This window comes from Protomyctophum parallelum (assembly GCF_964188405.1).
Source record: "Protomyctophum parallelum genome assembly, chromosome: 3".
NCBI lineage: Eukaryota > Metazoa > Chordata > Actinopteri > Myctophiformes > Myctophidae > Protomyctophum > Protomyctophum parallelum.
In genome coordinates this window covers 41,907,553-41,921,814 of record NC_139698.1, presented here as the reverse complement: position 1 = coordinate 41,921,814, position 14,262 = coordinate 41,907,553, and the positions used below count along the sequence as shown (strand labels likewise).

Below are 14,262 nucleotides of genomic sequence, written 5' to 3'. Positions count from 1 at the left end.
AGACAGGGTTCACTGGATGGATAGATCCTCTGCGTGTCGTCCGCAGCTGCGTCGCATGATCTCCATTGAAAAGTTATTAAATCCGTTGACTGGCGGTATTCGGTGTGAGGCATACCTTGAGTTTAATATCCTTTGTCTCCTCAAATTCCTTTCCCCCTCCCCGTCTCCTATTCCCTCTCCTCTCTCCTGTCTTATTGGAAGCAGGTTCTAGGAGGATGTACACATCACACCGTAAAACATGATCCAATGTGACTAGAGTCTAGAAGATAGTTGGATCACAATTCATTCTACAATGCAGCTTGATTCATGCAGTCTTAATGGTCAAAGACATATTACAACCAGGTTGATAACTCCCAGCAGCATTAAAAAAAATTTTTTACTGTCCTAACGCACGTGGTGTTCTTTCAGACCAATGTGTGTGTGTGTGTGTGTGTGTGTGTGTGTGTGTGTGTGGACGCGCACGTGCGTGTGTGTGTCTTCTATTTCTCTTACCATACATGCGTACTACTTTGAAGGAATCATTTAGTTAACATTTAACAACATTTAGCTTAATCGTCATAACCGTGTCCATGTTGAAAGATGTTCATACATAAAAGCTATTCTTTTTTTTTTCAGTAAATTCTTGGCATGTTTCAGTTATTATTCATATCTGCCCTGTGCACTTTTTTATTACAAAGACTAAAAGGCAAACAGAAATGTAATTTATATTCATTTTAAATGTTCCAATTTCCAATACCAAAAACACAAATAAATCGTTAAATCGCAATTATTTGAGTGACAATTAATGGTGAAGTTGAATGTGTAATGGTGACAGCCCTAGTGATTGTGGGTGTTCCTCTGGGCAGGGTAGTGGCTCATGATTAACTTACTGCTGTAATCACAGTAAAGAATGCCCCCTTGAGAGTGTCGTTATATAAAACCATGTGTGTGCTCTCTCGTCTCCGGCGGCAAATGACCACAATCATCTAATGTCTATTATGCACTGTAATGCGTCTGTAATATGCACTGTAAAGTGTCCATATCATCTGGAACTTTATTTTTCCTTTAAGGCTAACCAACTTTGTTAACTTCCAAATTTCACCTCCTCAACTCAAATTCTCTCTCTCTCCCTCCTTCCTCCCTGCCTTTCCAGGAGGAAAAGAGGTGTGCAAGCCTGGAACATTACTTTCAGGCCTGGTAGGATTAGCACGCAACACGCACGCGGGCACCTTATCCTGCAGGGCAGACCGCCCTGTGTGTGTGTGTGTGTACTGTGTGTAGGTGTGTGTGTGTGTGTGTGTGTGTGTGTGTGTGTGTGTGTGTGTGGTCCGTGTGCATGCATGCATGCGTGCATGTGATGAACGTGTGAAACATTAGGTTGCTCCCTGCAGTTTCTCCCTGCAGAACAGGAGATAAAAGTAACCCAAATCTAATTTTCGAAAACCGAATCTAATCTTTTCCAACCATAGCGAATGTCTGTGACCAAAATCTAATAAAATGCAGTGATCCACACATCGGCACTCGTTGTATAGTAGCCCCAAAAAGTTTCAGGCAGGATAAATTAAATACGGCATAAAATGTAGACTAAATTACCCAAAATATGCTATTTTCAAATGTGGTGCTTGTTCTGCTACACTACATGTCTAGTAATTACAAATGTTTCCAGATATCGGTCTTCTGTTGACTTTCATGCAAGCTTGGTCACTAATTCATTGCCTTGAAATGCATCGGCAAAGTCTTCATCTTTCATCAATCTCTCTCTCTCTTTCCTCCTCCCTTCTCCTCTGCCTCTCTCTCCCCATGAGGTGAAGAGAGGAGAGATGTGTGAGGCTGGAACCCATTCCCAGGCCTGCGGGGATTAGCCAGCATCGTGCACCTTCCCCCACACACACACACACCCACACACCCACACACACATGTGCACACGTCGTACACACACACACACACACACACACATGTGCACACGTCGTACACACACACACACACACACACACACACAGCCAAAATGAAATATTTCTGTGTCTGAAAGTAGGGTTAGAGAGCGAAACAGCAAGAGACGATGCGTGCATAAACTGAACAATATGAACTAAATTGCACACATAGACAAGTGTGTGTGTGTGTGTGTGTGTGTGTGTGTGTGTGTGTGTGTATTTAGTCAGGTGTGAGCCAGTGTGTGGCGTGTGATCGCTATAGCGAGCTGTTCCATATGGATCAGCAGACCAGGCCGGTTGAGACTTCCTCTGCCAGCGCTGAGGAAATGGAGGCCCGGGACACTGAACCCACTGTGTTCAGGCCTTAACACCACGCGTGGGACCCGCTTAAGACCCCCTGCCCAGAGGAGGTGGGGGGGGGCAGACATACAGATCAGATGGAGAGGAGACATGCTGGGTAAATACTGGTTCAGCTACCGAAAATTAAGGTGTGTGAGGAGAAATGGGAGCTTTTTTCCCCCCTGCGCTATACGTTTGTTATGTCACTTGAGAAAAAAAAAAAACAGAGAAAGACTAGCACACCTAAGACTACGATTGTTGTTATGGCTCAAATAGCATAACTCATAGTGCCTTAAATAACAATAACAGGGTCAGAGTCTATACAGTATCTCATCTATTAAGTAAACAACCACCACCATTAAGGAAATACTGCATGTTTTGTCAGACAATCAATGTTAAAAAAAAAGAGTTTTAGATTACAATCATCATTTCAACCTAATACGGTATGCATGTTGACCTGCATACTGTATGTGGTCTCTGGCCTATAGGGGTTCTCAACCCGTGGGTCATGACCCCTCGGGGGGTCCTCAAATTATTTTCCAACTGAATGGCTGGAAAATGGAGTTTACATAGTACACATTTCATAATGATTATATCGGGTTTCAGTATTCATTTATGATATATTTTCTCTATTATTAAGGATATTTTTGCAGTCAGTTTGTATTGGTGGTGGGGAGGGGGGCGGGGAGGGGGGCGCGAGACATGGCCAAAGCATTTCCGGGGGTGCCCAGCCAAAACGTTGGGAACCCCTGGCATATATAGAACAAATGAAACTGCCTCTCAAAACACATTGGATCAGATACACGTTTGTCCTCTACAGTTTATATTCTGACCTCATCCGGAGTCCGGACCCGAGGCCTGGCCACACTGGCCTATATCTATGGGCCAAGTCAGGCTGGTCAGTTAGCTATTTGGTGTGTGATTATCAGAATCATGTTTCCATCCCCAATCAAAAGATGATGATTTTAATCCTTACGGAAGATATTCTGTAAGGTCTATGTCAAAGAACTCAGAATTAGAGTGACAATGACAAACATCAGAGGCTGGTTTTGTGTGGTAAAGCAACAGAATAACACTTATCCCGCAGCGTAATTCTATCGTTTTATTTTTGGGGACTTTGCACTCCACCGCATCCTTTTGTCAAGTCCCATCTTCTTCATTTTTTTAATGATTTTTTTTGCGGCTTTCGCCTTTATGACAGACAGTAGGCTGACAGGAAATGGGGGGGAGAGATGGGAGAGTGACATGCAGTAAAGGCCGTCGGGATCGGGAGTCGAGCCCGCGGCACACTGCCAGACTCGGACTACCGGCCAAGGTGCCTGGACCGCTGAGCCACGGCCCAGGCCAAGTCCCATCTTCTTACCCGTCTCTCCCTTTCCTGTATTTACTCTGATTCCGTTTTTTCGTCTTTGTGCAGCCAAAAGGAGGGAAATGTGCGTCAAAACGGCAAATTTATTATAAATGTAGAGGTCGTTTTTTTTTTCAACTCACTGTGTTCAAACATGTACACAGCCTAGTTTGTGGCTCAGAGCCAGGTCAGTGTGTGTCGGAGGGTGGTGGGTATTTACAGATGGAGAGGAGACATGGTACTGTATAAACACGCTCTGTTTATACTCTGCTACTGGACACTAAGAGGATGGGAGGGCTCTTATCAAAAACACTTGACAGGAGGGAGGACAAAGGTGCAGACACACACACATTCCCACACGCACAACCTCAGGGACCATTTCTCAGAGCTTGTTTTATAGAAATATTCCATTCCTTCAGGATTTTTCTGGAAGCGGTCTCGTTACGAGGTTCAACGTGGGCGCTGAGCGAGCGCTGCCTGGAGGGTGTGTTTTCCGTACCTGAGGCATAGGGCAGGAAGCAGCTGGGGTTGAACTCCAGCTTCTTCATGAAGCGTATCTGCCCGTTGTCGCGCAGACAGTAGAGGTTGCGTTCACCCAGAACAAAGATGGAGGCGGTGGAGTGAGAGAAGCTGGGAACCGAGAGGTCCAACGCCTGCTCTCCCAGGACCAGCGTCCAGTCCGCCTGGATGACACACACACACACACACTGTCCATTTCTATACTTCTTGGGAGATTTGGCCCTCACAAGTATAGCAGTGCACACACCCAATACAGTCAAGAAGTCTCCAACCGGTCTCTAAAATGCATGGGACACAAACAGAGACGTGCCGTGGGAACCATGTTGAACACTTACAGTCAGCCTCTTGCCTCCTGTCTTGACTGGCGCGTCAGGGTCCTGTCTGCTCTCTGCCTCTGTGGCCACAGCCAGCGTCTCATATCTGAAAAACAAAGCGTGTCGTCCCTGAGTCAGGAGCCAACATCCTGTCAATGTATCATACCGCTGACGCTGAGGGAATTGCAAGTGGGCCTCCACAAGGCATTTTCATTCAAATATTTTGAATGAAAATATAACATTAATATTAATATTAAAAAGTGATACCAATAAATACGCACTTCAAATGTGTTAGTTCTATTGATCCCACAATCGATTTATTGATAATTAAAATGATGAACATTCTCTAAACATGGCCCACCCATCCGACACGGCAGCCGAAAGGCTGCGGATACTTTCATCATTTTCCAGTGGGCCCTGATCCAGAAAAGAACAACGTGGGCATTTGCCTCTGATGTGGGGTGAGATCCGTGGAAGCAACTCTGATTAGATTGATAAACACGTGGGTGCTGGTCGTGACGGTTGTTTTAAGCATGCCAAAGCTCTGTCAGTGTCTGTCAGTGTTTAACAGCCGTAAGGGTCGGCATGGAGGGGATCATCTCACCACTGATGAAATGCTGTTCCTATATCACAACCTCACTGGTGGGGATCATCTCACCACTGATGAAATGCTGTTCCTATATCACAACCTCACTGGAGGGGATCATCTCACCACTGATGAAATGCTGTTCCTATATCACAACCTCACTGGTATCAGGCAAACAAGGTGATTCTCCTCCTCATGTGCGTGCTGCTGACAGCTCACAGAGGTTAAAGTGGTCACACTGATCCGTGGTCAGTTGATTTTGGACTATGTCTACATGAGGGGTTTTCCAGTAAGAGGTTGGCAGTTGCAGAAGGCTAGCGGGAATCTATGTCTGTCTCTCTCTCTCTAACGCACGCAGGCACGCGCACGCACACACGCGCACACGCACACACACACACACACACACACACACACACACACACACACACACACACACACACACACACACACACACACACACAGGTGGACAGCTATATTCAGAAAGTAGCCCAACCCAGAAAAGACTCTCAGTCCAAGAATAGAATAATTGGTGATTTATCCAGGCAACGTTCCCTTGGTTTGGATTTTATTTTTATTTTATATTTTTTCAACGTTTGGACCACACTCTCTTGCAATTAGGCAAGGCTGGTTGCACTGGAATCTGCTGTAAATCCAATAAGGTGGCAGTTGTAATCCAAAATGGATGCCAAAATAATGGCCAAGAGGAGGTTTAATCACCTGTCCATGGGAAAGCTGTTAGTTGTCAGCACATGGACGTAGAGCAATGTGTTTCTGCTGCTTCCAAGGCATATGTCATCTTTACAGTACATAAGCGTTATTGTCCTCCATGTCATCGATAATCTCTCTCAGCAGGTGTGCTTTTTAGTGGTAATGATAGCTGGATTCCGCATTGTGGGTACCCAGCATCATTTGGTTTAAGTGAGTATACCTAACAATTAGGGGTATAACGATACATTTTGATTAACTGAAGAAGGTTTTTTAATAAAAAAGAAATCAAAATGTTTAAGTGTATCCCTCAAGGAAACATAGAATGTAAGCGAGAGAGAGAGGAAGGGCACGGAATGCATGGACAGACAGACACTTGTTTTAGTGAACAGATTCAATTTGGTTCAATTATGCTAGAAAAAACACTACAATAACTGTGTTCTTTCATTCGGTTGTACATTTCAAGTTCACCTTTCAGTTAGATATTTTACTAATGATGCATTTGAGGTGGTTTGAATGAATGAAGGCGGCGGCGTGTGTGTGTGTGTGTGTGTGGTCAATTCAACCCACAAGTGGCTGGTGGTTGGATAGTGAATGAATTGAGAGCAAACGCACATAATCACAGCTCTGTGTGTGTGTGGGAGAGAGAGAGAAAGAGGAAACCACGAAAAACTCATTATTCACCTGCATGCCTAACATTATGAGGATACATACACACACACACACACACACACACACACGCCTAAAGAGATGGGCAGTCCTGTGTATGCTTCGGTGTGACTATTATGTAGAAATCCTCAGTGTTAAAAACATTTCTGAGAGTGTAAAATTTGAAAGAGATTGAACCGTAAGGGCCCATGCTGGGGTGCGTGTGTGTGTGTTTGTGTAGGTGTGGGGATATGAGTTCACCCACATAGACACACACACGCATACATATACACGCACACCACCTTCACCACAAACACTTCTCACCGGCCAACCACACAATCCCATTCTATGTTCTTACGTCTATCATACTGCCAGTGGGGGCGTGTGTGTGTGTGTGTGTGTGTGTGTGTGTGTGTGTGTGTGTGTGTGTGTGTGTGTGTGTGTGTGTGTGTAGAAGGTATCAGTCATCAGGCAGAGCGTGGGACAGTGAGCCAGAGGAAACAGCCTGCTCATTTATATGAAAGAGGATCTCTCTGAAAACCTGGCCTTATATACACACATTAAACACACACACACACACACACACACACACACACACACACACACACACACACACACACACACACACACACACACACACACACACACACACACACACACACACACACACACACACACACACACACACACACACACACACACACACAACTTCTATTAACATTCTCCAAACTTCAATTCTAGAAACGTGTACTATAACTCCCTTGCATTCTAAACAGATGGACAGACATGAGTGCATTTAGTGTTCTTTTGCAGAACTGCACACAACACATCTTTATGTACTCGTACAGACATAAAAAAGGTTTCTGCACATTGGAATGTACTGCATAGCTCTAGACATACACTCACAAGTTAGACAAAACTATTTCACCAGTTCACTCATAGATAATAGCAAAGCTAAGCTCACAACGGGCCATGTTGGGTTTTTTTTTTACGTGCGACAGCGTTGTTTGTCAAATGTCGCTACAGATATTTGCATGCATTCCTTACAGTATGTAATGCAACTTATGGGTTCGTCCCATGTTCCAGTACCATGATGTTGTACTTATACCAGGCCTACAGTAGGTGTGGGCCTTCACATTGTTTATGGCATAGTATAACATCTATCAAGGCCAGTGTGTGTGTGTGTGTGTGCGTGTGCGTGCGCGTGTGCGTGTGCGTGTGTGTGTGTGTGTGTGGTGGGAATCACATACACACACACACACGCACACACACACACACTCTATGGACACAGGTGGAAATCTATATTCAGAAACATTCTGTGGTCCTCACAAAAACAGTGTGGGTGTATCCTAACCAGAAGCCATGGATTAAAAGTTCTGTTCTGCCCTTACTGCAAGACACATGGCCTTTGCCTCTGGAAGGACACACACACACAGATGCACACACACACACACACACATACACACACGCATGCATGCACGCACGCACACACTTTTCATATTCCATTCTGATTATCTTCAATTGGCTTCCAAAGTTTGCAGGAGGGGCCCCTTCAGCTAAAAATGCCACAAATCATGAATGCAGTGTCCGATCTGCTCCAAATCAAATCTGAATGACACTTTTGAAGGGCCTCTCTAAGAAATGATTTTACTTCCACCCATTGGGCACCCCACCCAAATGCTACAATTGTAAGTATTTGTAGCAGAAACGAGACCCCAATATTTCCCCCACCTAATTAGGCACAAATGTAGCCTGGCTCCAGCCACGTCCAAGTATTTGTGGTGATTCAAGGGCCTGGTCATGCTGTCATTCACAGGGTTTTGCCGGTGAAGAAACGTTATCAGACCAATCAGCATCCTTTCAATGTGACGATGTCAAACAACTGCTCGTGGCATTTCAAAACAACACCGTTTACCAGTAGCTTGGTGTGATCTTATCGATGTGGCAATTAAAACAGGGAATCGAATCCCAAGAATAACTGCTTTAAAACCACAACGTTGTGCTTTGAAGGAAACAAGACAGGTTGTAGAAATATCGACCAACATACTTTTAGTGTGTCTGGTTACACGGTTAGCACCTCCTTTTTGTGTAGAAACAGAAACTTGGAAAGTCTTCCGAGTAGCATGCACTTGGGTTTCCTTAAAAATATATACAATTTAAATTGTATATATGTAAAACTATTTTTTTCTTGAATTAAGGTCACTAGATCAAAAAGGACCTGTCAGTTCAAGAAGAAGATAAAAATAAATATTATTTTTTAATTGCTGGATTAAGGTCCCTCGTTTTGGCACAGACGGGTCGTGGAGAGAAGAACGAGGCCCTGCATTCTTGTCATTATTACGGTTAAGCGTCCGGCTAACACAAATAGTCTTGTGAGTGATGTGGCAATGACCATGAAACAGGGGGTTGATAATCCATACCGCTTTGCTTTTATTGCGTTGACAAATTTGTTGCCATTATTAATGCAATATCCAATCATCAACAATCATACCCAAATTGGAATCGCATGTTGAGGAGCCAGCGCACCTCCAAAACAGCTTTAACTTCTGCCCATAGGGGCCACCACAAAGACATTCTCGTACAAACTATATTTCCAGCTCATGTCCTGACAGCCGCAGTCGATGACTGACACAGCCCTACCTAGGCAATCAGGCCTGGCGGAGATCTGTTCTCAATCGATCGCACTTTTTTAGTTTCACATTAATTAATTGGGAAATAGTTTATCCCCTAAAATCATGATGGCTCATTTGACCAGCTTTGACCCAAAACTAGATTACTTGCATTGTTAGCGAATAGCATATATAATTTCTATTTACTGTTATTTTTTAAAGCCTTTTGTTGCCATTTTGTCTTCTTGGTACAATGTAGAGAAACCGATATAACCAGATGATGACAAAGATTAGTGTTCTATGGCTTTTCACTGATACTAATGCCTGATACTGATACACTGATACTAGTGATATTAGCTGCGAGCTACTGTATGAAGTGAGTTTCTCTGAGTGCCGACTACATACACTGCTAGAGACCTGTCCTCTACTCTCATCATTGTTGGACGTGTAGGGTTGTGGGTAAAGTCAGTCTTGATGACTGAGATAAGAAACAGCTGGTTGCGCAGAATACAAACACATACTCAGTTTCTCTCTCTGTACCTCAACCTGAGAGAAATGGGAAGTGTGTGTATGTGCGTGTAAGAGTGAATTTCCCGATTAGACTGTGTGCGTATGTGCGTGGTGACGACCTAAAGTGTTAGCTTGCTGAGTGCTACAGTTAGGTGTTAGGGTGGCAGGGTTTTAGTCTAGCCGGCCCAGGCTGTCAAGAAGAGGAAATATTATTTGGATGGAAAAGCCTCAGTTAGCACCATTAACCTCTCTCAGCTGTTGTTGCTATAGGCAACGCAACACAACGACAGTCCCTTTGGGGTTTTCAACCGTGACAAGTTAACGTCGTCTAACATTATCTGATCTCTACAGTATGGTCTAAGATTCATGCAAGGTACCTGGGGAAATCTGTATATTGCTCAGTCAGAACAGACTACAGACACACATTACACATACATACCTTCAGGGACGCTCAGTCAGAACAGACTACAGACACACATTACACATACATACCTTCAGGGACGCTCAGTCAGAACAGACTACAGACACACAGACCTTCAGGGATGCTCAGTCAGAACAGACTACAGACACACAGACCTCCAGGGACACTCAGTCAGAACAGACTACAGACACACAGACCCACAGGGACCGCTCAGTGCAGACAAAACACTGACTATGAGGGAAAGAACACTTGTTCTCATCTCTCACACCCTGAGAGAAAATGTGGGCGGAGGACATGAATAATATTCTACACCTCATAATTCCAAGCACAATACACATAATGAAAAGGGAGATATGTTGTTCATTTAATTGGATTTTGTGTATATGGCAAAACAGCAAATCATAGAGAAATTGACGTGGGGTTAGTCTTGATGAAGCTCGTTATGACATGTTTATCTTTTCTTTCTAATCTATTAATTGCCATCTCCCTCTGCCTGACGGGAAATGCACGTTTTCATTTCATGCAGTCTCAAACATCACATGCCCATATACGGTAGATCCCCAATGTCAGCGCAAATAGGCTTCATCAGGTGTTGTCTCATGCCCATATTATGTGGAGCTCCCTGACAGAGAGAGAGAGTCAGTAAGTGATGAGAGAAGGGAGAGGCAGAGGGAGGGTGTGTGTGTGTGTGTGTGTGTGTGTGTGCGTACTTGTAGCTCTCCAGCTGTCTGGCTGATGACACGGTGATGAATGTGTCGCTTCGGGAGCAGTACACCAGGGGTCCTGGCAGGAGGAAGCCAGGCAGGAACCTGCCAAAGGAGTAGCTGTCCTGCTCAAAGAACATGAGCATGCCATCCATAGACTGGATACACAGGGAGTGGTGACCTGAGACACAGAGACACAGAGAGCAAGGGGGTGAGAAAGAGAGAGGGAGACCATGCTGGATTTCATGTCATGTTTCCTCTGTTACAGGCCATGCGTGTTTACACAGCAAAAATCCCACAGTTTATTTAGCGCAGAGTGTACAGATAAGTAACCAAATATTATACCTTCAGGGTCCTTTTGCTTACTTTGTGTACACTCTCAGAGTTACTAATTAAAAATTGAACACCGTCTGAGGACGACCTAGAGAGACCGAGGATTTTAGGGAGATAGGTGGGAAGGAAGATCTCGGTCATCTGCTTTTTTAGAAAGCACCAACTTAAAAGCAACACATCATCAAAAACATTGGATGCTGCTATGATGACAAACAAATGACACATTGTTGTGCTCCCACCACCACCCCAGCATCCTGCTGTGGGTTTCTATTATTCCCCTTATGTGGGTCTATTTCATTCCATTCCACGTAAAATGCATGGAAAATCATTTAATTCACGCAATTGCTTACAGGGAATGAATGAAATGGGACAGAGCCCTGATGCCATATTTATGCACATGTATTGTAACAGTTGAAATTAATAATATATCAGTGCCTGCGGGCCACATAAAGTATATGGTGGGGGCCGCATGTGGAGTCATCGTGTGGGTCACCAATGGGATTTACGTTCAAAATTGAAGTTTCCCCTTTAAGGGCAATATTTATTAGCTGTACAAATATGTGAGGTTTGGAGCTATTGGAGACCTTCACTGGACCTTTGGCCTACATTATATGGTTAATTGATGTTGTGCTGCATAAAATGTTGCAGGGTTCCCAAACTCTCCTCATTATTCCACCCTGGCTGAATCTGAAATCTCCATTAACACCTCTAGACACACAAGACACCTGGCGTGTGTGTGTGTGTGTGTGTGTGTGTGTGTGTGTGTGCGCGCGCGCACGCACGCACGCACGCACGCACACGTGTGTGCGTGCGTGCGTGCGTGTGTGTGTGTGTGTGTGTGTGTGTGTGTGTGCGCGTGCGTGGGGTGTGAAATATAAAATGAATGATATAACACATACACACATAGAGATGCACACACTCACTCAAACACACACATGCATAAGCGGGCAGGCACACACTCAGGGGGCCATAAAGCAGTGGGGCTGTGTGACTAGAGAACTATAATTAGGCCTCAACGCACTATTAAAAGTCATACTCCCATCAAGCTGAGGTCAGAGAGAGAGCCACCTACAACGCAACACAGAAATACACACTCATATGAACACACGTGCACACTAACCTTCTGAGTTAAGCAAAATGAGCAGGAGAAGATAAAAAAAGGTTTACCCTACAACACCGCTATTCCATCTATGTAAACAAACACGTTCAACAGTGTATGCATGTGTGTGTGTGTGTGTGTGTGGGGGGGGGGGGTATCCTGGCCTTCTGATTAGCTGAGTTTAGCGTGGTTGCCACGGTATAATCCTCAGTGTATCTCTGTGTGCATCTGCAACAAAAGCATGCATGCGCAGCGAGTCCTGAGTGTTTGGAGACACATGTACAGAGCCTAGGGGTGACAAATGAAACGAAAAACTAACAAGTGTTACTAAGACCAAGTGTCTTATAGAAGGTGTTGAGCCACCACAAGACACCAGAGCAGTTTCAATAAACTCTTAAACTCTACTGGAGGGATGTAACTCAATTCTAACAAAGAAATTCCTCATTTGACGATGGTGGTGATTGGGGCGGCATTGACATTGTCAAGTCGCCTGAGGAAAACCTCTGTTTCTTTCTTACATATCACAGTCTAATGCATGAGCAGCAGTGATTGTGTGCTTTCAACCACAATTTGGAGTCCTATTTACTAATGTCTTTCCCATAGTCTCTCTTTAGTCACTGTTCCTAAACAGTCTTTGAGACTGAAGCTCCTGCAATCTGTCGCATCTTTTTCTCTTGCCATCTTGATACACATAAGCAAGGTCAACTAGTCAGCATTATTAAACATGCCATGATGCCACAGAGCATAATAGTTGTCAATTGCTTAATTAGATAATGCAGTTCACCTGTATGGAAATGTTTCTCCATTTGGTTATTGACCCTTCTGTATGTGTTTGAAACTTACATTTTAGATTATGAGAAGGGGCTCTGCCCACTCTCAACTCTACTTTTTGCGGTGTTATCTGTATATTTATGGCAGGTACGGGGCAGAGAGACAGAAAACTTTGTGAAAAGATGCAAGACTTGCATAGTACGTCCGGAACTCCGGATACACACAGTTGCTAGTATCTAGTGAGAACCGAGAGGAGCAGTTTGAGGCATTAGAACTTACTATCTGGTCCAGAGAAACCGTTATTGGTCACTTTTTACACTACAGAATGTACTGCCTATAATGAGAGCATCGGTAGGCTATAGGCTAGCCGCTAGGCATAAAATTCATAATTCACCAACATTGCTCTAATAATAATGAACAGACTGCTGGATGACTGATGGATCCCAAACATCACTTTCTTTTTTCTTTCCTCAATTTTTCCATCAAAATATTATTTTTTTACAATATCCCTCCCAACAAAGAAGGGTTTCTCATCAAAAGTGGCTGGTTAATGAGACTTACTGGCCACGGCCAAAATTTACCAGCATTTAGGTAATGGCTTTGCCAATTTGTTCCCTGTTCTGATGAGGTGTGCATAATAATAGCACATGAATAAGAACAGATTAACAAAACAAGACAAAAAGAAAGTATGGTCATCAATAATAGAAAAGTTGAACAGTACACGTGCACATACACACACATTATGTGCGTGCATGTGTGAACACATGTGGTTGTGCCTACAACCCCCCCACCCCACCCATGTATAACATATCAAAAGGTCTACTATTAAAGTGTCAGGCTAATTCAGCTGTGTTAGCCTCCATCCACTCAGACACAGTGGAGGAAACAGGCCTGTATTAGTGTCATTAATAAGATATGTGGTACAGAGGGCCGGCGAACAAAGCACAGAGGCTGGCAGCGCCACCCACCCTATGGCTCTCACTGCACTGGGTGGAGTGCTGGGTGGGTGCGTGTGCGCATGTATATATGCATGTGTGTGTGTTGCAAAAGTTTCACAAAATCAATCCATACGGTATACTGTGTGCATGCGCGCGTGTGCGTGTGTGCGCTCGCGTTTGGGGCAAAAGCTCAACGAGGATAGACCGTATTTCGGGAATGCGTACTGTATGTATGTCTGGATCTGTCCATGTGTTTAAGTGTGTGTGTGTGTGTGTGTGGCCTGACTGTGACCCAAACCCAGAGGCAGCCTAGCTATTAGGCCAGTATTAGTATAGCGCTGCTATTACAGTGCCTACAGAACAGCAGTACTAAATGGTGACTATTATAGGCATACGTGCGCACGCGCACACCAAAAAGTAAAGAGCATGCATGCCACACAAAAACCCTCCCACACACAAGGGCATGCACGCTACCAAAACCCAAACACGTGTGCGCACACACGCACAC

At 44.3% G+C, this 14,262-nt stretch overlaps 1 protein-coding gene across 2 annotated transcripts in view; it reads right to left on the bottom strand.

Annotated features, from left to right (window-relative positions):
- Window positions 1-14,262, bottom strand: part of bbs9 (Bardet-Biedl syndrome 9) — a 207,743-nt gene that overhangs the window by 180,110 nt on the left and 13,371 nt on the right. For both annotated transcript variants that reach the window (XM_083760769.1, XM_083760770.1), the window contains exons 5-7: window positions 10,620-10,794; window positions 4,452-4,536; window positions 4,097-4,280 (exon numbers count right to left, since the gene is read on the bottom strand). In XM_083760769.1, the coding sequence (XP_083616895.1) occupies window positions 4,097-4,280; window positions 4,452-4,536; window positions 10,620-10,794 (444 nt within the window). The remainder of the gene's footprint in view (window positions 1-4,096; window positions 4,281-4,451; window positions 4,537-10,619; window positions 10,795-14,262) is intronic.